The 25,418-nt window shown below is 40.3% G+C and overlaps 1 protein-coding gene across 1 annotated transcript in view; it reads right to left on the bottom strand.

Moving 5' to 3' along the window:
- Positions 1–2,649: 2,649 nt before the first annotated feature.
- zswim7 (zinc finger, SWIM-type containing 7) overlaps positions 2,650–25,418 on the bottom strand; it is a 47,222-nt gene continuing 24,453 nt past the window's right edge. The window contains exons 5-6 of the mRNA XM_004911686.4: positions 9,170–9,274; positions 2,650–4,735 (exon numbers count right to left, since the gene is read on the bottom strand). Coding sequence (XP_004911743.1) covers positions 4,628–4,735; positions 9,170–9,274 — 213 coding nt within the window. The 3' untranslated portion in view covers positions 2,650–4,627. The remainder of the gene's footprint in view (positions 4,736–9,169; positions 9,275–25,418) is intronic.

Genomic DNA, 25,418 nt, shown 5'->3' with positions numbered 1-25,418 from the left:
GGTTGATGTCTGTGGGTTACTAGGATGGGAGTGACTGATTTCTGTGGGTTACTAGGATGGGAGTGATTGATTTCTATGGGTTACTAGGATGGGACTGGTTGATGTCTGTGGGTTACTAGGATGGGAGTGACTGATTTCTGTGGGTTACTAGGATGGGACTGGTTGATGTCTGTGGGTTACTAGGATGGGAGTGACTGATTTCTGTGGGTTACTAGAATGGTAGCAAACATTCTTCCTGCTAAACAATCCCACATGAGCTCAAGATTTACCAATGAAAAATGAGAGCACAACAGAAGTCTTTTTACATCCAGTGCAGTCTCATTACATACCAAGTGTTTCACAAATTGTTAACTTTTTGATATATTAACTTTATTTTAATACTGTGATTTTTTAAATGCTGTACTGTTTTGCACTTTAATGAAGGAAAAAAACATGGCATCATTTTACAATATTTATAATGGACGTGTTTGGTTTTGGTCTTGTACATTCCCAGGAAATACAGAAATATTGTCTTTAGGTCTTATGTCTTTCTTGTTTTTATTTTGAAGGGGGGAAAAAAGTTTATTTTAGATAAAATAGCAAACACACAGAATAAAAAAAAAGTGCTTTATAGTTAGGCAGCTAAATCTGTGTGATCATGTCTGTACCGTGTGTGACATGTAGAACAGTCTTTGCTTTGTGATTTGAAGCAAAATCAATGGACAGCGTTTCTTGTTCCTCGGCGCGAGGTCACAAACTGTACCCAGCTCACTACTTGGTGAGGAACACTCATGTGCAGCACCTCTATGATACTAGTGGACTCTACTTTTCTGTTCAGGACATGCTTAATATTTTATGCTGTGGGAAAATAAAAGCAAGTGCCGGACATTTTGGGGGCTCTTTTGGACTACAGTGACTATAAAAAAATGCAATGCCTCAGATCAACACGACACATTAAAGGAAAAACTATGAATGACCACGCGCCGTGAAGTCTTAGATGAACAATATGTAACTGTTCCAGGTTACTCAGAGCCTTAATGCTATGCTTCCTGTATGTACATGTGTAGTAACTAATGGTGTCATTGTATTAGTTACAGGAACGGGGGTGACAACACTCCCACTAAACATTACTGTTGTGTGTGCAATACAAAGCTAAAGCTAATTTAATCATAGGAATATTATTTATTAAAATATATTTTTATCATACCATAATCATCAGGGACCAGGGCACCTCTTTTTTTTTTTTTTTAACAGATGGAACAATGAAAGGGAAAGTTCTATATGGTGGACAGCACTGGGGTTGCTAGCACTGGGTGGCAATTCCAAAAACTTGCAGAAGCACTTGGACCTGCCACATTGAACTGAGTTGGATATAATTACATCATTTGCATAGTTAATACTTAATCCACTAGTAAAATGTATTGTAGACCTCTAGTTGAGTCACTTAATATACCAAGATAAAGGCTGATGTTATATAGCAGGGGTTAAGCGATCATGAAGCATTCAGTAGCCCTGCCTTTAGACATGTTCTCCAAAAGTTCTTGGTTCAGTCAGTCCAACAAAATCCTTACTTGCCTCAAGCTCCAACACTTTCTTGTAAGCCCTGCTGCTTCTCAGGTTGGGTCTCCACACTGGAAATGTCCCACCTAGATAAGGACAGTATGGATTATATCTAATCACATACATTGTAAAAGTTGAGGGCAGTCAAAATGGAAAAAAAGTAAATTAGTGGCTAATTAAATCAGTGCCACTATATAATCGGGTTTTTAAAATTTACATATGAATTTATATCATGTACATTAAATGGCAGGTCTGCTTTAAAGGTGAAAGTGATTCCCCCAAAAAGCACGGTTTAGGCATTTATGCTTTCATATATGAGAGGGAGTAGCTTATTGCTTCTATATGTAGATACTTTCTCATTGAAAAGTTGCAACATATTTATGACCTCTAGGGTTGTTGTTTTAGTAAAATCTACAGAGAATAATAGAAATGACAGAAATGATATAATTAAATGTACAATAGGAAATGTGTTAATGACCTGACTGTATAAAGCTGAAAGAGAAAGTAATTCTGGGAAATCTACAATGGAGCACTTGGTCACCAATCTTTTTCCGGATGTAACATTTTATACAATAATGGCTAGACTTCCTTCATAAGTAGACAGGGATATAGTGGATGTCTTAATCATGTCCCCAGTCTTTCATCAATTATAGTCAATTTTCTTTAAGACAATAGCTACAGGCATAGCACAGCAGTGGTCATGGTAAAATATCTTGGAACGTCACAAATAAGATCCTGATTTTAATCAAGGGATTCTGCAGTAACAAAGGAGACTATGTGCATCGTGACTTAGTTTTTCATAAAGCCAATTTGGGACTGTAGCCTTTGGGTCAGAGTCTCCCTCTAGTGTTGTACCACTACAACCTTCAGGAATTTCCATTTTGTGCAATTAATTGCCATTTCCCCCATGTCCTAGCCCTAATACAATCCATTTCCTGTATCTTGTTAAAATGTACTGTTGCGCTGTTCTACTTCATGCATATTTCAGAAGCACTTATTTTCTTGCTTTCTTTTTAGCTAATAAACATTCTCTCCAAATAGGCTTATTTCTGTATCAATGCTCTCTGTTTCCCCCCGTGAGAAGTAATTTCATAAAATTAATATATCCCATAAGACTTCATGTGTTTAATTTATTTCTCATTAATACAAAACATCTTGGATGCATTCATTGGTTGAGGATGTTGACATGAACAAACATGGCTTTTGGCAAAGCAATGTCTTGGTGACACCCTCCTATCTGAAGTGTCCTATAACAACTGTCTTATTAGTGATGTACCTGTGACATCTGACCCATTACTGTAATGTTTATTGACACTTGTATATAAAAAGGAATACAGATTTTACATAAAACACAAAGCATTTGTCTCTCATTATTCTTTTTGAAACCTTATCAGTGACTATGGGGCATATTTATTATAGTATGTAAGCCAACATCACCAGTGATGTTGCCCACAGCAACCAATCGGCATTTAGATTTGAATGGTAACAAGATAAGCAAAGATCTGATTGGTTACTATGGGCAAAGTCACCAGTGATGTTGGCTTACACACTATAATATATATGCCCCTAAATGTTTAGTTTGGTTCTCCAATAGAAATGTCACAGCTTTTGGAACAGCTGCAGAGTTACAGTATGTTCTTCTACTCAGGGTTCTGCTACGCTGCACAATGCATTTAAACGGAAGATCAAGGCAGTAACTACAGTATGTCATGCAGAAACTGTTTGCAGTTTGTAGCTGTATGTGTTTCTATATATATATATTTGCTTGTCCAGATTTCAACACTGAGCCATGTATTCTTTTGTGGTACTGTAGCTATAAAACAAATATAAGAATGAAGGTTATTTATTAACAACTGGGGGTTATTATGGCGCTGAGGGAAGAAGAGCATAACAGTTTTGCCTTCTTAAAATATATAAGTTGGGGTGTACACAAAGCTCAGAGTCAAGGTTGGCGTGATGGGCTTCACACAAAACACAAGGCAAAAGCAGCATAATGTTTTGAAAATAAAATTTGGATAATGTGATTTTGCTTAAACCGCATTTATATTTACCATGATCCCACATGATGTTCCTTTGCAGCATGACTAGTACTGGTCCGTGTCCAGCAGAATATTAACTTCTGTACTGAAGTGAGAGATAAGCAAAGCACTGCAGCATAAAGAAATGAAACGCACCAAAACACACAAGCAAAGCAGCTAACCAAACTGTAAAGCAGGCCATACACATATACGTTTTAGTCGTCTTACGATAAATGTTTGGGTATTGGTTGTAGCTTTTAATGCAAGTATCTAGAACTAACATTCAGATTGCAATTGTATGATTAAAGTTCAAAAATAACAAATCTGATGATGTTCTGATCATTAATAATAGCCAGACAACAATCGTACGAATGTTATGTCCCGGAAATACTTTGGAGGTCAGCCAGGGATATCGTCAGATACCATACATGCACAGATATTATCGTTTTTCGACCAAAATTTTCTAACCTGTTTGATCGCCATGGTAAGAAAACTGTTGGGGCAATAATTCACGCGGTGTAAAAATTGTTTTATATCAGTGAGTGCATGGTCAGCTTTTGCCAACCCTAAGGTAAGTCACTTCTTCTACAAAGCTTATCTGCCCTGACAGTCTGGATACAGTGACAAAAACAGCACTGCTTCACCATTCCCACTGTTTCCACATTACAGGAAGTCTCAAGGGGCCCCCCTTTGTGTATCTACAATCTATTCTGTCTCTAACTTTACTTACCGATATCTCCTTTCTTTAAGTTGATTTGTGCATGTCTATGTAAAACAAACACAGCTACAACATAAATACAAACTCATTTTAATAAACCTCTTAATATTAAATAATTCACATGTCACATAGGACCCAACTCCTTTGGAGTTACTCCATTACTATCTTTCACCACTAAAGGACACCCTCTGAAGCTGACCCACTTGTACCCAAAGGTTATCCACTCCAGCAGTCTGTGATGTTTGTCGACATGAACAAGAGAACTGAGGGCCCCAGGCAGGTTGGCTACTTGGATAATAAAAAAATAAAAAAAAAAAAACACATCTGGCTCCATTCCGGTATATTCCACACACTAATCCTCTTTGGGGAACAGTATGTCGCACATCTGCTTATCAGTCACAGTGAGTTCCTGGCAAAGTCCCATGGCTTGGCTGAGGTAGATTGCTAGGATGTGCTTGCACTAGGATTAAAAAAAATCAACAAGTTAAAAAACTGTAGGAGAACCAAAGGGATTCAGTGTTATTATCAGTATCACTTTAACCAATACATTCTAAACCTTTAAAGTTTAAGGGACAAAATATCTGACAAAGGATGGATTTACTTGTGCTTAAATTATTTGTAAGTTAAAACAGTGTTTCCCAAACTGAGCTTTTGACAACTGATGAGACCAGAGGACACTACTTTTTCCATGAACTCTAATGGGGTTATGTAATAAAAGGCACTAAGTTTGCCCAGGAGCAGTCAAAATTTAGCGGTCACCTTAGGCAAACTTAGTGCCTTTTATTACGTGTAGGGGTAAATATTCTGGTTAGAAATCTTTCTTTGGAGAAAACTAAGGAGCAAATCAAACAGTTATGTTTACAGATCACAGAAACCCAAACATGGCTGGCACAGGTATCAGGATACCTGAATGAAGGTGTTTCTGAATGAAGTAGGCAGATTGGTTTCTTAGGAAACACGCTTACAATTGAGGATTAAAGAAAGAGATAATGAACAGATAAACTCAAAGATCCATTACAATCACTCGCCATACTGAGCCATATCACTATGACTGTGTTTCCTGCTGTGGTGGCATTAAATGCCATGAATAGCTGATGATTAATCCCCCCACTCCAAGCTTTACTTCTTCAAATAGTAATTCACTGTTTTGAAAATATGACAGTTACATTTTTTATTTTAAAGAAGATGAAATGTTTTTAGTACTACATAGAAGGAACAACACTGGACACAAACCCAAGTTTTATTTTCTAATTTTATTTTCCCAGGATCATGACAGCAAGGGCACACTATTCCTATTGTTTGCACGAAACACTCTCCCCTTGCCTTTATTTGATGCTTCACCTGTAGCAGAATATTTTTCACTAACTGCACTAAGTGGTGGGGAATGTTTACACTACCAGTGTTTTATGGTATCTCTCCCACGTGATTATACTGTACCTTTCATTCCCCTTGAAAGTGCCACTGACTAACTTACAAACTGACAAACAATACAAGTCACATTTGTTTATATTAGAAACACTAGTTTTGTTAGTTCGGTAAGCTGCTATTGGTACTGACAACATGAAAGCAATAGCAAGGTTTCGAACAATAACTATTATTACCATAGCTGCCAAGGCAAATATTTTGTATCAGTGAGAAAGCAAAATGTTTCTAATAAAAATAAAATGGTAACCCTACCTTTATGGTCTGCTCCCCCTGTTATACCCTATACTGGACAGCTCAGCAGAATATAATCGTACTTTATAAATAAAGGATTAGAATAATAATAATTGGAGTTACACATTCTATATGTGCCATTACAAGCTATTTTTATTGCTTTTATCCTGCTCGAGAGCACAACAGATTTATATGTTTGTTACCACTATTCTTATAATACGCAAAGCTTAAACAAAGCTATATACACAGTGCCACATTACTAAGAAATAATGTAACACCTATTTAAGATATAAGGGCGGTGGCAGACAGGGAGATTAGTCGCCCAAAGTTGCCTTGAGAGGAAACTTTGACGATTTCGGTGCCGCCTATGCCATCCCACCGCCGATTTACATTCTAGCCGGGGGGATGGCATATCGGGGAGATTAGTCGCCTACGACAAGGGAGATTTGTCGCGTGGCGACTAATCTCCCCGTCTGCCACGGCCCTAAGGAGACTAGAAAACAACTCAGAAGTACCCAGGCAGGGCACACATGGACTGCTTACATGGTTAGAATAATAAAAACTGTGTGTGTGTGCAAGTGAGAGCTGGACCAGTTGAACCCCACTCTGCTGGATGTCTAGGAGCAGGGAGTGAAGGGACATGTTTAAATGCCAGTCCTCATACATGGAAGCTATGTGCAAAGACAATCTGGTTTGACTATGCCACATGTTGCAGTCCCATTACAGTAAGGTAACTGCTTCACTGCCGACTGGAGATACTCTATAATACATACAAGTCATGGGAAAGACAGACGTGTTGCCCTGATCTATTCTTAGAATCCACTTAACAAAAACTCCTGAACCAGCCCTTTATTTAATGGACAGTTTGTTTTTTATGGTTTTCTTGGACATCAGCACATAGAAAGGATAATTCTCTTGTGTAGGCTCCAGACTAATGAAATACTGCAGAAGGAGAAACTCAGACTGACTTTATGACATTAATAGAGTTGTTGTTCTTAAGGTCTCCATAACAACTATGAACATGACTATCTGACTCTAACAAACCGACATATTTCTTTTGATTTTTCTCTTTAAATAATTCACAAGGACGAGTTAGTGGTTTTGCCTTACACATCTATTGTAAATAAGGAGATTTTAATGGCTGGATCGTGGCTGGCCAAGCATTATATGTATTGACTGGGCCCTTCAGTTTGGTTTCTTTATTAGATGATGCAAGCAAAAAGGCTTTTCATTAGCCTGATGGAACAGGGAAGACAGCCCATTGTGCATTTATAGCACAAACCAAAAGAGCACGTCAAGGCCTGGAAGCCCAAAATCATGGGCTATGCTTCTGCTTTGCTGGACTGTGCATTCTTATATTAACCCAGCAATACTATTGTATGTGCTTGGATTTTCGCTTTGGGTGGCTGGGTCTCCCAAATTAATGCCTGCCCTACCCTGCTTGTGTATGCCATACTCTGCCTGCCCTACCCTGCCTGTGTGTGCCATACTGTGCCTGCCCTACCCTGCCTGTGTGTGCCATACTGTGCCTGCCCTACCCTGCCTATGTGTGCCATACTCTGCCTGCCCTACCCTGCCTGTGTGTGCCATACTCTGCCTGCCCTACCCTGCCTGTGTGTGCCATACTGTGCCTGCCCTACCCTGCCTATGTGTGCCATACTCTGCCTGCCCTACTCTGCCTGTGTGTGCCATACTCTGCCTGCCCTACCCTGCCTTTGTGTGCCATACTCTGCCTGCCCTACCCTGCCTGTGTGTGCCATACTCTGCCTGCCCTACCCTGCCTATGTGCTGCCTGTGCGTGCCATACTCGGCCTGCTCTACCCTGCCTGTGTGTGCCATACTCTCCCTGCCCTACCCTGCCTGTGTGTGCCATACTCTCCCTGCCCTAACCCCCGTGTGTGCCATACTCTCCCTGCCCTACCCTGCCTGTGTGTGCCATACTCTGCCTGCCCTATGCTGCCTGTGTGTGTCCTATTCTGCCTGCCCTATGCTGCCTGTGTGTCCTATTCTGCCTGCCCTATGCTGCCTGTGTGTCCTATTCTGCCTGCCCTATGCTGCCTGTGTGTCCTATTCTGCCTGCCCTATGCTGCCTGTGTGTGCCATACTCTGCCTGCCCTACCCTGTCTGTGTGTGCCATACTCTGCCTGTGTGTGCCATACTCTGCCTGCCCTACCCTGCCTGTGTGTGCCATACTTCTGCCTGCCCTACCCTGCCTATGTGCTGCCTGTGTGTGCCATATTCTGCCTGCCCTATGCTGCCTGTGTGTCCTACTCTGCCTGCCCTGTGCTGCCTGTGTGTACCATACTCGGCCTGCTCTACCCTGCCTGTGTGTGCCATACTCTGCCTGCCCTACCCTGCCTGTGTGTGCCATACTCTGCCTGCCCTACCCTGCCTATGTGCTGCCTGTGTGTGCCATATTCTGCCTGCCCTATGCTGCCTGTGTGTCCTACTCTGCCTGCCCTGTGCTGCCTGTGTGCCTTATTCTGCCTGCCCTGTGCTGCCTGTGTGTCATATTCTGCCTGCCCTATGCTGCCTGTGTGTCATATTCTGCCTGCCCTATGCTGCCTGTGTGTGGCATACTCTGCCTGCCCTACCCTGCCTGTGTGTGCCATCCTCTGCCTGCCCTATGCTGCCTGTGTGTGCCATCCTCTGCCTGTGTGTGTCATATTCTGCCTGGTCTATGCTGCCTGTGTGTCATATTCTGCCTGCCCTATGCTGCCTGTGTGTGCCATACTCTGCCTGCCCTGTGTATGCCATACTCTGCCTGCCCTGTGTATGCCATACTCTGCCTGCGTGTGTCATATTCTGCCTGCCCTATGCTGCCAGTGTGCCATACCCTGCCTGCCCTATGCTGCCTGTGTATAACAAGGTGGCTTGGTATAATTTACAGTAGCAAAACAAGCACACATTTCCCCCTAATATACACTTGCGAGCTATGCTTGTGTATAGGTTTTGCGTTAAACATTTTGCCTATCGTTTTAATTTTTTTACTTAGGGGTAAGTAGTCCAGATAAGCCCTCTGTATAATGAGCTGCAGTATTAGATCAGGTATTTTAATAGATAAAAAGCAGGGTAAATCAGCTGGTACTGATAAATAGAAAAAAAACCCACTGATTCAGAAATACAGCAGATAATTGTGCAAATGGAAGCAGCAGAAAACTGTAAGCACCACATACATAAAAGCATTACATTTGCTGCTGTCTGTGCAGCTATGTATTAAGACATAAAAACAACTTACCAGCATGTTGTCATTCTTCCTTAGCACAGAAAAGGAGAAAGCGGGGCAGGAACAATAATGACAAGAGGCAAAACACGTGTACATTTTACCCGAGCTTCCAACTACCTAACACAGGGATGAAAAAGAGAAGAAATCTAATTAGGCCTGGAGTCTCCATCAAGTGGATATGTCAGAGAAGGATATTAGCCTTAACCTAAGGAGCGTTAATAGGAAAAATGTATTTATAAAGTGCTACAAGGATATTCAGTGCTGTATAATATTACAGTGTACAAAAGAACACACAGGGAGGACAATTATTATAATAAATACAACAAATAAATATTATTGAAAGCCTATTAAACATATCCTGTAGTTATCACTAGTACAGACCTTTACCATTTCCAGCTGCATTGTACTTTTATTGGTCAGTGCTTTGTTAATGCTTTAATCATTGCTTTATTAATACACAGTTGAGGCTACCCTATATGGATGTTTGGCCCCGTGCCACATTGGGACATTAGTCTAACAGATCACAAGTGAGTGTATGACTGGCCAGCCCGGGGATGACTTTGATATAGATGGCCAGCTTGTAGTATATTGCAATATATGGACAAATAATCCCTATTTTGCTTAAAGGAAAGGCATTTCTTAGTAGTGTAACAGGCAGGCAAGTGAGTACTGTGCAAATGTCACCTCCAGCCTGCAGAGGGCAGCCTTAGACAACCTGGAAACAGTAAGGCTGATACCATGTGACTTTGCAAGGGGAGATGGGAAAGAGGAAGTGAAGGCAATAAGGCAAGGAGAGAGCAGGCACAGATCTGGCAGCAGGGAGAGACCCCCTGGGATGCATGGTTGGAAAAAGTGCAGGAAAGGCTGCACCAACTGCAGGTTCCCCTTAGTGTGCCAGTAAGTGTCAGTCAGGGAAGGATTTTACGTTCCTTGCACCTTAGGACCATTAGGTTCCAGTTCCAATAGGCCCTCATTGTAACTAGTGCAGATTTAGGGCCCAGTTAGGGATTTAGGGAATTGGTTTATAAGAACCAGAAGGTTCAGTAGTCAGGTCCCTTCTCTGATCAGAGTAGGTTAGAGCCCCAGGTTCCGGTGCCGGTTAGTGGGCGGAGCTGGGGAGCTAGTGGCTCTTGGGTGCGTAGTTGTAGGTGTTTGGGCGCGTTTCGCGGTTGTGCTGCTGATTTTCCAGGACTACAATGAATCCAATGAGAAGGAATATATTTGATGATTTTGGAGACATGGAAGATAATTGTTCAGATATGTTCAATGGATGCAGCAAATTTGATATTGGCATTCAGAATGAAGCAGCTTTGCTTGCTTTAATCGAAAAGACCAGTTACAACACGGTACAAGAAAATGGACAGAGGAAATTTGGTGACCCTCCTCCTGGTTGGGAAGGACCTCCACCTCCACGAGGCTGTGAAGTTTTTGTAGGAAAAATTGGTTCCTTTGTTTGAAGGGGCTGGAAAAATATACGAGTTTAGGCTGATGATGGAATTTAGTGGTGAGAATAGAGGCTATGCTTTTGTCATGTACACAAACAAAGAAGAAGCCTTGTTAGCCTTTCGAATGCTAAATAATTATGAAAATCGCCAAGGAAAGTTTATTGGAGTCTGTGTCAGTTTAGACAACTGCAGACTGTTTATTGGCTGTATCCCAAAGGAAAAGAAAAAAGAAGAAATTTTAGAGGAAATGAAGAAACAAAAGTAGTGATGGATGTTATTGTGTACCCTAGTGCAACAGAGAAAACCAAAAATCGTGGTTTTGCTTTTGTGAAGTATGAATCTCACAGAGCAGCTGCCATGGCACGAAGAAAGCTAATTCCAGGAACGTTCCAGTTTTGGGGACATACAATAAAGGTTGACTGGGCAGATCCAGAGAGAAGTTGATGAAGAAACAATGCAGAAAGTAAAGGTTCTGTATGTTAGAAATTTAATGATGTCAACGACTGAGGAAACAATTAAAGCTGAATTCAACAGATACAAACCTGGAGTTGTTGAACGTGTCAAAAAAAGAAGAGACTATGCATTTGTGCACTTTTTCAGACGTGATTATGCCATTGCTGCTATGTCAATAATGAATGGAAGATTAATTGATGGAGCGAGGATAGAGGTAACACTGGCAAAGCCGGTGAATAAAGAAGCAGCCTGGAGGCAGAATGGAAATGGTCACATGAATCCTAATTCTGAATGCTTACTGAATTTTGCAAATAAAGAAGGATCCCAGAAGCCTCTTGATATGTGTTCAAATGTCCCAGCATATTTGAACAATCAGAACAGCCCAACATTCCCAGAGACAGAGAAAGGCACCCAAGTGGCATTCAGACTATTGTGCTCAGTTAACAAGATGCGAGTACTGTGCAAATGTCACCTCCAGCCTGCAGATGGGCAGCCTTAGACAACCTGGAAACAGTAAGGCTGATACTATGTGACTTTGCAAGGAGAGATGGGAAAGAGGAAGTGAAGGCAATAAGGCAAGGAGAGAGCAGGCACAGATCTGGCAGCAGGGAGAGAGAGAGACCCCCTGGGATGCATGGTTGGAAAAAGTGCAGGAAAGGCTGCACCAACTGCAGGCCCTCATTGTAACTAGTGCAGATTTAGGGCCCAGTTAGGGATTTAGGGAATTGGTTTATAAGAACCAGAAGGTTCAGTAGTCAGATCCCTTCTCTGATCAGAGTAGGTTAGAGCCCCGTTAGTGGGCGGAGCTGGGTAGCTAGTGGCTCTTGGGTGCGTAGTTGTAGGTGTTTGGGCGCGGTTCGCTGTTGTGCTGCTGATTTTCCAGGACTACAATGAATCCAATTACAAGGAATATATTTGATGATTTTGCTTAGTTAGTGACCCAGTTCTACCCAAGAGGAGAACCAGGACTAAATATTGGGAACACTGAATAGATTTCCATCACCGGATTATAAACTAATGTACTGGATCTTATGGATGTCACACCTTGGATTACAGATAAGTGCGCACCAACATAAAGTGTACACAACAAGCAGGCCTGAACTCTCAGTTGGTAAAGATAACACAAGTAAACACAAAATGCAGTTTTTAAATGAGGGTTTTTATTATTTAGGGAGAAAAAAAATCCAAACCTACATGGCCCTGTGTGAAAAAGTAATTGCCCCCTAAACCTAATAACTGGTTGGGCCACCCTTAGCAGCAATAACTGCAATCAAGCGTTTGCGATAACTTGCAACGAGTCTTTTACAGCGCTCTGGAGGAATTTTGGCCCACTCATCTTTGCAGAATTGTTGTAATTCAGCTTTATTTGAGGGTTTTCTAGTATGAACCGCCTTTTTAAGGTCATGCCACAACATCTCAATAGGATTCAGGTCAGGACTTTGACTAGGCCACTCCAAAGTCTTCATTTTGTTTTTCTTCAGCCATTCAGAGGTGGATTTGCTGGTGTGTTTTGGGTCATTGTCCTGCTGCAGCACCCAAGATCGCTTCAGCTTGAGTTGACGAACAGATGGCCGGACATTCTCCTTCAGGATTTTTTGGTAGACAGTAGAATTCATGGTTCCATCTATCACAGCAAGCCTTCCAGGTCCTGAAGCAGCAAAACAACCCCAGACCATCACACTACCACCACCATATTTTACTGTTGGTATGATGTTCTTTTTCTGAAATGCTGTGTTACTTTTATGCCAGATGTAACGGGACACGCACCTTCCAAAAAGTTCAACTTTTGTCTCATCGGTCCACAAGGTATTTTCCCAAAAGTCTTGGCAATCACTGAGATGTTTTTTAGCAAAATTGAGACGAGCCATAATGTTCTTTTTGCTTAAAAGTGGCTTTCGCCTTGGAAATCTGCCATGCAGGCAGTTTTTGCCCAGTCTCTTTCTTATGGTGATTTCTTGATTGAAACAGGTGTGGCAGTAATCAGGCCTGGGGGTGACTACAGAAATTGATATTGAAATTGAAAATTGAAATTGATAAACCACAGTTGGTTAACAAGTAATGTATACTGTATTGGTTTGTTCTTCCTGATATTATTTGTACGTGTTCTCTTATGGTTTTCATTTACCTGTTCCAGTAAAATAGAGAGAGTGCTGCATTCACTCTCACCATAAATTCAGCAAGTGTGTCATTTCTACTTTGTACCAGGCTATTAAAGGAACCCATACCTTGCCAGGCTACCCAGAAGGTAACATAATTTGGTACAGTAGCTTAATGCACAGAATGTCTTAATGTCCTATATATATATTGATAATGGGTGAGTGCAGAGGACCTTTTGTTGCTGTCTATATGTATTTTGTGGTCACAGCCTCATTGCTCCCCCATGTAATGGTTTACAAATGTCAGATGATTTTGCTAAATCAGTTTCAGTGTGATACATTATACAATCCAGAGAACATCTTAATTAAAAGAAAATTAATAGAGGTTAAACGATGAGTGTTCCATTTCAGTTTATTTCAAGCTTCTGAATTATGCAAAAAGAACAAGGGATTAGCCATATCTCTAAAATGCACAATATGCACAAGCAATTCCTCTGTAAACTAGGAGCACACTGGCAGAATCCTAATACACAGCAATCAAATATATCAGAACTGTAAACCTTGCTATGCAATTGTCATCTAAGCAGCTAAGTATAGTGTAAGCATGGGCTAAGACTGGCGATGGCTATGGTATACAGAGATTCCAGCTTCCCATTAACTGTCCCAAGAGATGAAACAAGGAAATGTCTAACTGCACACAGCTTGCCAAGTTCTAAATCTGACCCTTGGCAGGAAACCAAGTCTCGGCTTGTGTATGGTTCTGCCTGAATAATGTTTTTAAAATAATGTTTATAGCCAAACTGGTCTGTGCACATGTACTTGTTACTGGATTGGGGGGAAAAGCAACACCCACCCCTCTGTGGGAAATAATGTAAGAACGTTGATCTCTGTTTATATACAAAAACTATAAGTGGGGCTTTATTTGTTTAGCACCAATATATTTCATAGAGCTTTACAGAGATTATACATCATTCACACACACACTTGTATGTTTTTGGAGTGTGCAAGGAAAATAGAGTATTTGGAGGAAACCCACGTAAGAACAAGGAAAATATACAACCTTTTTACAAACAATCCTGTGGCTGAAATCAAACCAAGGACCCCAGCTCTGCAAAGCAGCAAATGTTAATCACTGCACCAGTGCCGCTGGATTTCACTCAGATTCTGGCACCTAAATGAGAAAGTGGGACACAGGGAAGTAAAGCTAAAATGGTGTATATGGCACTGCAAAACAATAGAGGCCCAGGTTCCCTTAGTGGGTTGCATCTACTGCAGCTAATGACTTGCACTACATGAATAAGACATTATAACCCGGCAACTCAACCATATAATTCTCTGTTTGCCAGTGGCCGCATTTGTATATCCAGAGGAATCATAGGTCAACTAGTTATTCTGGTTTTGGAGATCATATAAAGGGGTGTCGAACTCAATCACATAAGGGGGCCGAAATCTAAAACACAGGCTGAGTCATTGCCCAAATTTTTTATTAAGATTCTGAACGGTCAGGCGATTGGTGGTGCAGTCAGGCCCAGTCACCAGGGGTCACAGCCTGAAAGGCCGTACCACTGTCTTTCTTTCTCACCTCCTCAGTCTGACCCTCACCCAACCTGCCATGGTTGCCCAAATTTCAACCCTAACCCGCCCGACTTAAGGATAAACCTGCAGGTTTGGAGTCAATCTGCACATCTCCAATCTATACAGTCAGCAGCTTACCTACCTGAGTATAGGGCACTCCACCTCAAGGTGAGCATATCAGGGAAAGATCTGCTCATTTGGTGACCTCGCTAAACAAGTGGATCTTTCAACGTATGGCCAACTTCAGGATGGGATGTGTACTAGCCAGTGGCTGAAGTGTATGAGTAAATCTGTGTACTCGTATCATAGATTTACAGAACCAATTTAGACAACTTAGGGTTTCTGTGTATTATCTGATAGAGCTATTGCAGCTTGGTGCATATAACCCTGTACTTTTCAGAGGATGAAATCAAATCGCATTATGCCTTTGCTGTTGCCATGTCAGGAGCAGGTAATGTGCTCATTAAGCCCAGCCGTTAGCTGGGAGAGATCCAGTGTGCATGGAGACTTCAGTACTTAGGGCAGCTCCCACACTAAGCACCACTAGATCAGGTTGCACCCAGGAACATAAGCAATGAAGCACAGGACAGGGAATCATAAGAAGTACATTTTATTTCTATATTTAATCAGATCTGCATTTTTTTTGTAAGCCTTGACTGCCCCACGCTTGCACTGGCACGCAATTAGAATGTGGCATAATCAGAGGTGTAGAGATAAAGTGGGTCAGCAGGAAATACAATGTAAAGTTATATGTACCAAGGCGGCAGCGTGTATATATACGTGCAGGGTTAATTAGACCAGTTTCATTTAGCACTTCCAGTCCCAAAGAGCAGATAAAGGACTGATAACACCAGTTACTAGTCCAATGAGAATACCTTGATTATGAGTTGCTCAATGGCTTAGCTTAAGCCTTGCTTATTCTAAGGCCTGTGCACAGTTACACAGAGCAGATATTGGCACTGAAACATGCTCCATGTAGCTGCAGACAGCCCAACACCATGCCTGTCAGTGTAGCTATAAGAAGGAGTGGATTCACTTCTCTCCACCTGTGTACAAAATCCTAGCGGAGTCAAGACAATGATCTACATTCTGCCCTTAGCCTAAAGGGAGAGGAGGGAGAAAGTTCAGTGAAATAAATCCCAGTTTTGAAATACAGGTATCGGACCCCTTATCCGGAAACCCATTATCCAGAAAGCTCCGAATTACGGAATGCCCGTCTCCCATAGACTCCATTTTAATCAAATAATTCAGAATTTTAAAACTGATTTCCTTTTTCTATGTAGAAATAAAACAGAACCTTGTAATTGATCCCAACTAAGATATAAGTAATCCTTGTTGGATGCAAAACAATCCTGTTGGGTTTAATTAATGTTTTATTGATTTTTTAGTAGACTTAAGGTATGGAGATCCAAATTACGGAAAGACCCCTTATCCGGAACACCCTAGGTCCTGAGCATTCTGGATAATGGGTCCTATACCTGTAGTGCTTTATAAATGCAAAAACATTAGTAAAATCTGGATTTTTTTTCATTAAAAGGATAGGCAGATTTCATTTTCAGCACAATCCAGTTTATTTTGCTCATTTTTAGAAAAGGTATATACTGTCCCTCAGAGAACTGATCCACACATGGAGTGGGCTAGTGCAGTGAAACCCATTGCTGCAGTCACACATCCAGCTGTGCCCTATTACTATGTGTGGAGACTGCAAGCTTAGCATTAGCCTGGTAACAAAACAGTGTTATGTTTCTGGAGTAGATTGTAAGCTCTTTTAAGCAGTGCCCTTTTTACCATCTGTATCAGATGAGCTTAATGTGTATTTTAATGTATGTTTTAAGCATATACCTTTTATTTAAGGTGCTGCACAATAGCTACAACTACAGGTTGCTCCACTGGTCTTATCGCTGATTACTGAACTAGCCCACTATGGCAGTGTGACACTTGTGCCTTTGAGCCTGGCAGCCTGTCCATAGTCTGCATGTGTGTGTGCGTCCGTATCAGAGTATGATCTGCCCAGGAAACAGGCAGGAAAAAGTCTATTTATTTATATATAAAGAGTATTGCATAAAACACATTTATTCTTAGCAAGTTACTAGATTAGTTACTGAAACACAGAAAGAGGCTGGCAACAGCGACAATGGTGTTTGCCACTATTTCCCATCCAGCAATATGACATTCTTTCATATGAAGGTGACTGTCAGTTTATCAAAGAATACCATGATTGGTTTTGAGCAACATGTTTAAGCCGAAACTTAGTACAGGTATGGGATCCCTTATCCGGAAACCTGTTATCCAGAAAGTTCCTAATTAGGGAAAGGCCATCTCCCAAAGACTCCATTATAAGCAATAATTCTAATTTTTAAAAATGATTTCCTTTTTCTCTGTAATAATAAAACAGTACCTTGTACTTGATCCCAACTAAGATATAGTTAATCCTTATTGGAAGCAAAACAATCCTATTGGGTTTATTCAATATTTTAATGATTTTTAGCAGATTTAAGTTACGGAGATCCAAACTACAGAAAGATCCCTTATCCGGAAAACCCATAGTTCTCAAGAGTGCATCTTAACTGTACAAAGATGGCACGCTCATCAAGATGCATGCAAGTATAAAATGCAATTTGCCTGAGCATTTAAATCATGAGATAGATGGTCTATGAAATATGTTGTGCTTCTGCCAAGGGAATCCAGTTTAATCCTTGTGCTTTATCTGCAGTCATGCAGAAATGTAATTTCCCAGAAACAGATTTATAAATAATAGCCCACAAGACTAAATACACTTTCTAAAACAAACTATCATTATGTAGTTACAGCCATATTAAAGTATTTGCAGAGATACTAATGGCAAGATTCAAAGTCATTATGTTTCATTTACAGCATACATGTTAAACTCACTGCCCTCCATATGGAAGCAATAGACTTAGGAATCACTATCCAACCAATAGCAGGTAGCAATAATCTGGAATACATGGCATACCATGGAGTTTAAGTAGCAGTGCCTGGTGTATTTTAGCACCGCTTATTTGCACACATTGGTATATAGGTCTTTTGTTTACAGATGTATGTGTAAAAGTTTAGATGCCATGAAAGAGAATTTGTGTAACTAAAGAACATTTTCGTTGCCTTTAAATCTAGCATATATTTTATAATGGGGATTGAGGCAGCAAATTGAATTTTACCAAATAACTTGAGAAGAGACAGAGTTCTCACTGTGCTCTACTCCCACACAGGCAGGGTTTCTAGTGAATAGAAAATGCATATGATGCACCTTACGCCACATTAGTGCAAAAAGTGTTTATTTGGACCCAAAACATTAATGTATGCAAAGTTTTAGCCCTGACTAAATTAATGTCTCCAAAAACAATAGAGTAAAGGTACCTTATGGATCCATACTTGCAACAAATAAATGGTTCCTGTGACAGCACATTCAGATTGGATCCAGTAGGAATTGTGTATATAGTCCATCAGCAATACCCCTGGCATGGTTACCTAGAAAATGTTCCACATAATCTAAAAATGTTTGTGTCTGTGCATAAGTTGTGACAGCAGTGCACACAAAAATTGTGAAGAGCATACAAAATATTAAAAGAATACAAATTATTTTGTACTAAATTAGTACCTTTTTCCACAAGTGAAATAAAAGCTACAGGGATAACTGTGTTGCCATGATTTACTATTGCTCAATGTTGCCCATGGGTAACTGAACTGGACCGTTTTGGGGACCTGGGCAGTTTGAAGCTGGCTACACACATCTCTGGCTAAGCTGCTCAGATGCAGTATTTAAACACAAGGTTAAAAAGATCACCAGCCCCCACAAAAAGCAGTTGGGGGTGGAGATATACACATACATACTTGATTTTTACACTACTGAACAATCAAAATCTGAGCCTATACGCAGAGTCATTCAATTTGGCTAACAAAGCTGTGCAACAATACTTACTGACACTTGAGAAATACAAGTCTATCCATTATCTTGGGATACATTCAAATATTATATGTAGTTATTTATATGAGTAATCTGCAATCTGCAAGTGAGGCCTCTCATTGGACACCCAGCCAGAGAAGCAGTAGCAACATGCCCTGGGATAGATTCCATACGCTTCACATTCTGACAGCTCTCTCAAGATGCTCTCCAAAGTTCAAGGCAATTACACAGAAGAGAAATGATTATGTCCACAATAAACTAGCCTTTATAGATAAGCATTACAAATATCCATGTAAATGTGAAATACACAACCACATATGTATTATTTGTCAAAGTAACAAAATGCCTTTACATGCTTAGGAAACATTTACTGTATTGTTTATTTTGGCTTGATATCAAATTTCACAAGACAATAAAACTACAAGCAAATACAAAAAAAAACTGCTATTTCCCCAAATCCCAATAAGGCAGCTTTTGATCTATGATTGTTTCATTTACTGAACACTCTCAACGGCCCAGATGCTGGATCTTTTTCTTCTGTTTCTGAGCAGGGATGTCAGCATGAAGCAAGTCATTACTAAGCAGACAGCAGAATCTTTAATCAGCTGGATTTATGAATTCGCAAAATGTCAGATTTTCTGGTTACAAACCAAGATACAGTAGCAAATGTTAATGATCTCTCTCCCGTTACCCTGTGTTGTTGCTTTTGGAGATATTTCCTCAGAGTAAACATGCACAGATAAGCACAGGACAGTTTTAAAGCCCTATGTGTGTGGCCTTTTCTTTCTAAAGGGCTGAACCCTGTTTATTTCAGAGAAATTACTAATGATGAGAGGCAAAAGGGATCAGAAGCATGAAAATAACACAAAAAAATAATATATACAAGTCTCTGTTTTATCTGTGTTAGTAAGAAACTGTTGTTATTGCTGCATGGCAATACCTTAGCAAATGGCTTTCTAAAGGACTGAAGAACCCTTTTTTTTAGTGATTAGACAATAGCTAGGTATTTTCTGCTGTTTGTAGCTGCAACGATAGTCCCTTAGACCGATTCGGCAGCTAATCGGCCCATGTATGGGTACTACCGACGGGACTGGCCGACCAATATCTTGCCTGAAATCGGCCAGATCTCGATCGGGCAGGTTTAAAAATCTAGTCGCATCGGGGACCGCATCAGCTTGTTGATGCGGCCCCCGATCCGACTGCCCCATTGCCGCTGGGGCCAAATGATCGAATTAGCCTACACGTTCCCCGATATCGCCCACCCTGTAGGTGGGGATATTGGGTGAAGATCAGCATATAATCATATGGATACTAGATGCTTAAAATAGAATACAAAATGCCCACTTTTGGGCTACTTTAAATAAAACCCATAACAACATATTTATAACTGTGAACCTTTCAGAAAAGTGATGTGTACACAAGCGGCTTTCGTCATGCACAAGCGTGACTGCTTGGCTCTGATATTCACATGTCCAAGTTACTGTTATGTACAAAGCTGATGAAACATTATGGAAAGATGAGCTCATCTGGCGAGGTCATTAAACAGACTTGGTGGGCCATCCATTGTTTGGGTCTTGGGCTCATAATTCATATTGTAAATAAACAAATAAATATTAGGGGACCATGAAGACATATTAAGAGACCGCTACAACAATGAAAAAATGGGGATCTTGCCAAGAAGATTTCAAACCTGTCTCATCCCTGACCATGTATAGGGCCAAAAGAATAACTGGCAAGTCTGAGACCCACTGCAGGAATATTTTTTGGGCTCCTGCTGCACAAAAACCACTAGTGTGCTGACTACTTTGTAATACATGAGCATAGAACACAAAAGGGTTTTAATCTAAGAAACTGTCCAATTCTCAGGACGTCATAATTAAAGCACAAATCCAGCAATATGGCTCTCATCACATACACTGGTGCTGGAATATTATGATTCATTACCAAGTTCCTTTTGTACCATATTTCAAATCAACAGTTTTAATACATTTGGTGCACTTTATCTATATGGGGGCTCATCAAATAAAATGTGAAACAGCAGAACGTATCAGTCTCACAAAAAAAAAAGATTTTTTTTTTTAAGAAAATGTAATAAAAACATAGCTGACTGCATGTTACTAATACGTCAGTAATGATCTCTGCACAATCTATAAGATGTACAATAAACAAAAGCATCACATGCAGAGACTACAAAATGTGCAGGGAAGGAAATAGTTTATAAATGTCCAAACATTTAAGAAAAAAATGAGGCCAATGGGTCAACAGATGGGTTGGTTAGAAGCCATGAGATCTACAGAGCAGGGGGTCTCTTGTGAAAGGTTTCCTGTCTTTATAGCACATACTATTCTTATTAAAATAAATAGCGCAACTGTCCCACAGAGACCAATTTTGATAGAGGGACAATATATACCTGACAAAGTTCATGTTTGTAATATAATTGGCTTGTTTTCAAATTAACCACTACATGTATAGTACATATGGTTTTGTAATTGCATTATGACAGATCAAAGGTCACCCTCCAGGTCTTTGTTCTACAATAAGGCGTGGTATATGCTACAACATGCCTGCCATTGTGTGCTACTCTGCCTCCTACTGAGCACATTAGTGCAATTAATTTAACTCCAAACAATTACGGTTCTCCACATGACACCATCCATGGCTCAAATGCACGTTTTTTTGGACAAAACCTGCCTTTCACCACTAGTATCAGACAGATTCAAGTCCGTTAAATGGAAAGCTGCGCTGCTATAATACAGTGTTTGTCTGCCGGCTGAAAATACACCTAACTCACCATTGTGAACTCTAAGAACCATGTGGGGGAAAGTGCATCTGCACCCCTCCTGTAGCTCCATTGAAAGGAATGGTGTCAGCCTGTGTGGAGCTACATAGAGCAGATATAGTTGCACGGAAGTCAACATCATGTCTGTCAATGGAGCTACAAGGTGGGGGGCATGACAGCAGATCTGCTTTCTTTGCCAGAGTAAAACATATGATCTGCTCTGTGTGCCCCTGGCAACTGTTAAATGGCAACTGAATAAATAATGCCTAATTATATTTGTATTGGAGAGGGCAGGTAAATATGGCATATATGAATGCCACTGTGGGTGTACTGGCTTGTAAATGAAGTGCTGTGAATGATCATAAAAAATGTAACCCAAACAGTGTTTGGCTGTTTTTGACCCAGACTTAAAGTGACAGCGCCAGTGTCTGCGCAGAAGACGGAAGGACAAAAGGTAATGGCTACTGTCTGTTCCATAGGGGTGGTGAACACACCACCCACCCTAACCAGCACAGGTTTTGATTCCATTAGACAGTATATGGAGAAAAGTATATGGACACCTGCCTATCAAACATCTCATTCTAAAGCCAAGGGTATTAGGTGGATCGGTCTTTTTTCGCTTCAGCAGTCTGGAAAGGCCCTGTTGGTGGGATTTGCTTATACAAATGTAAGATGTTCGGCACTAGCTCTGGGCTATCAGTTATTCCACAGGTGTTCATTTGGATTGTGGTTATTGTCAGGTAAATTTGAAAGTGCTCTTTGCAGGTCAGTCAAATTCCTCCCACTCCAATCACTGCAAACCAATTCTATGTGGACCTTCACTGTGCACAGGGTTGTTGGTATGCTGAAACAGGAAAGGTTACCACAAAGCAGGGACTGCAGATTAGTCAAGAATGTCATTGTTTAATGCAGTGGCACCGGTGTCTGGAATGATGGGTGTGGCTTAAGTAGCCAATTTCAATAATTAGAAGGGATGTCCACATATGTTTAACCATATAGTATACCTGACCCCCTAGAAAAACCCACACCTTACTCCTTTGGTTATACTAGGAAGGAGAAGAGAAAGGTTTTAGATAAAGCAAAACTTGAAAATCAATTAAATGTGGTCCCAAACAAAAAGAAAAACAAAACTAACTGAGCCACAGTGATACATGATGTGTGACAATGAGTTTCTAAAAACATAACAAGTATGTGTGGGCATGCTAGTTATAAAGTCAGCAAGAAGATATAAAGTATTGCTGAATAAGTAAGGCTTTTCATAATGAACTACTTTACTAATATACAAATAAATTAGATTTCTGTAATATCTGCAACAACAAAACCACTGAAATGGTTGGGTCAAAGTCCATGGGAAAATGTCATATATTTAGATATCCTACTAACACTAAAAACATTCTTATTTTTGGAGAAGAAAGTTTCACTTCTTAATGTGCCAGATGTGAGATTCCAGGGCAGCAAGTCTCTAATGGCTGAGGCAGGTCAGCTAGAAGATCAAAAGATGCTACATTAATAGTGGAAGGAGAAAAAATGTTTTAAAAGAAATGTAGTCAAAGAAGAAATGACGACCAGGCAGGGAGGGATGCATCTTATTCAGATGTTTGGAATTTCTGGCCTTTGTTTGTTTTGAAGTTTGCAGAGTTCTACATAAAGTGGTGTTCCAAAGAGGCAAAAACATTTCCAGCACCCAAAATGCTGTATAATTTATAGAACACTCCACTGAATAATATAAATGAAGGATTGCTACTGTTATTAAAGGGGTTGTTCACCTTTGAGTTAACTGTTAGTATGATCTGTAGAGTAATATTCTTAGACAATCTGCAATTGGTCTTCATTTTTTATTATTTGTAGATTTTTTAGTTATTTCGTTTTGAGTTCACGAGCTCGCCAGTCTGAAGTTTCAGCAGTTCTTTGGTTGCTAGGGTCCGAGTTACCTTAGCAACCAGAGAGTGGTTTGGATGAGAGACCATTATATGAATAGGAGAGGGCCTAAGTAGAAAAGAAAGTTACAAAAAATAACTGTAACCTTACAGTTTTTTGGCTTCTGGGGCACCCCCAGTTAATGTATTCACTTACCCGATACCCTGGGATGGTGCTCCTGTTAGCAAAAAAAACCCCACCGGCCCAGAGTACATGCAGGCGAGTGATCCTCTTCCATCTACTTTCTTTGCACTGGCTGCGCATTTGCAGTAGAGCGAAAACCAAACTTTAACAAAAATGTCGGGCATTTGACTGCATAACATGGGCCCCAGGATTGCATATCAGTAACTTACTTACCTGATACTTACAGTATCAGGTAAGTGATTGTAAGTAGGTTGAGTTGCAAACAAATATCTGTCTGTTATAGACAAACTCTCACTCTATAAAAGCTTTAATAAGAGACAGAAATATGAATAGGAGAATATAAAACCTGAAAACCAACTGAAAAGCCGTTAAGAACAGGACATTCTAATATATAATAATTCTACTAATAACACTAAAGTTAACGTAAGGTGAACTACCTCTTTAAGACTCCTGTGTGTCTATACATAAACAGTATTCCCTGCATTAAACAGTTGATACAAAAATGACATAGCTAATAGATAAGCTAAACAATCACATTAGTTGAATCAATAACACATTGGAACAGCAGCACACACATCACTGTCAGGGGAGTAATGTTTTGCTGTAAAGTTTTTCATATTAATGTAAGTCAATAGGCTGCTGTTATCTCACTAGGCTTTATAGGCACATAATGGGCACGCACTCACAGACAAGCAACACACCCGTTGTTGGACGTTACTGCTATAGCAAAGGGGGGAGCTGATCTGCTAATTAAGAACACAAATGACTGCTAATTCAGACACAGGGAGAGAAAAGCTGTGCGTAACCTGTAACCCTATATTTGTGTATAATGTTGTTTTACAGTACCCTTCACAAAATTGTTGCATTATGTTTGCTTCAAAGTGACCCCGACACCATTCCTTAACCACTGAATCTAATCTATAATTACCTAAACTGCCCTTTTTAGTTTTTGATTTTTTTTTTATTTTTTTTATTTAAGTTTTAAGTTCTTTTTATGTTTTCAATATTAGGGATGCACAGAATCGCAGATTTGGTTTATGAAATTTTTGGCAGAATTTGGCTGAACCCAGGCGCTTGGCTAAACTGAATCTAAACCCAGGTGTCATTATGTGCTTACATATATTGCCCTTTGTTTGGGTTTTTTTTGGATGCACATTTCCCCTATTAATTATGCTCATATGCATATGCAAATTAGGATTCAGAATCCAGAAAGGGTGAATCCTGTCCAACTTGATTAAATATGAAGAAAAATACATGATTCTAAGTGAGCCTGTTATTTGCAAATGACCCAACCTTTTTGGGAGGGGGTACACTCTTCATAACTAAGGCACTGCCTTACCCGACTGATGTTCCATCAGCACAGGCCTCCCTGTATTGCGTTATAGTCATGACTGCTGCCTGCATGTCAATCAAATTAGGCTCAGTCTTTCCCCTAGTGAAGGAGAGAAAGGCCCTCCATCATCGGGTTTCAGACTGGTTCATTTGTGCAGGTTATATTAGCTGAGGATAAGAATAATGCAGGTTAAGGAATTGTGTCAGGGACACTTTAAAAGGAATGATGTACTTTTTATTTCTAAATTACACTTTTTACATAGCAATAATAGCATAATTCATGCTACCATTTAAAATTATCATTTATTCTTGAACCAACAAATGTATTTTTTTAAATTGTAATATTGGTGTGTAGACGCCATCTCAGTGCCTTGTGCCTGAGCTTTCAGAAGCGCTACACATTAGAACTGCTTTCAGGTAACCTATTGTTTCTCCTACTCCCATGTAACTGGAGGAGTCCCAAGCCGGACTTGGATTTCTTACTATTGAGTGCTATTCTGATATCTACTGGGAGCTGCTATCTTGCTCCCATCCCATTGTTCTGCTGATCAGCTGCTGGGGGGATATCACTCCAACTTGCAGCTCAGGAGTAGTCACT

This window comes from Xenopus tropicalis, chromosome 2 (assembly GCF_000004195.4).
Source record: "Xenopus tropicalis strain Nigerian chromosome 2, UCB_Xtro_10.0, whole genome shotgun sequence".
Lineage (NCBI taxonomy): Eukaryota > Metazoa > Chordata > Amphibia > Anura > Pipidae > Xenopus > Xenopus tropicalis.
This window is presented reverse-complemented; position numbering and strand designations above follow the sequence as displayed.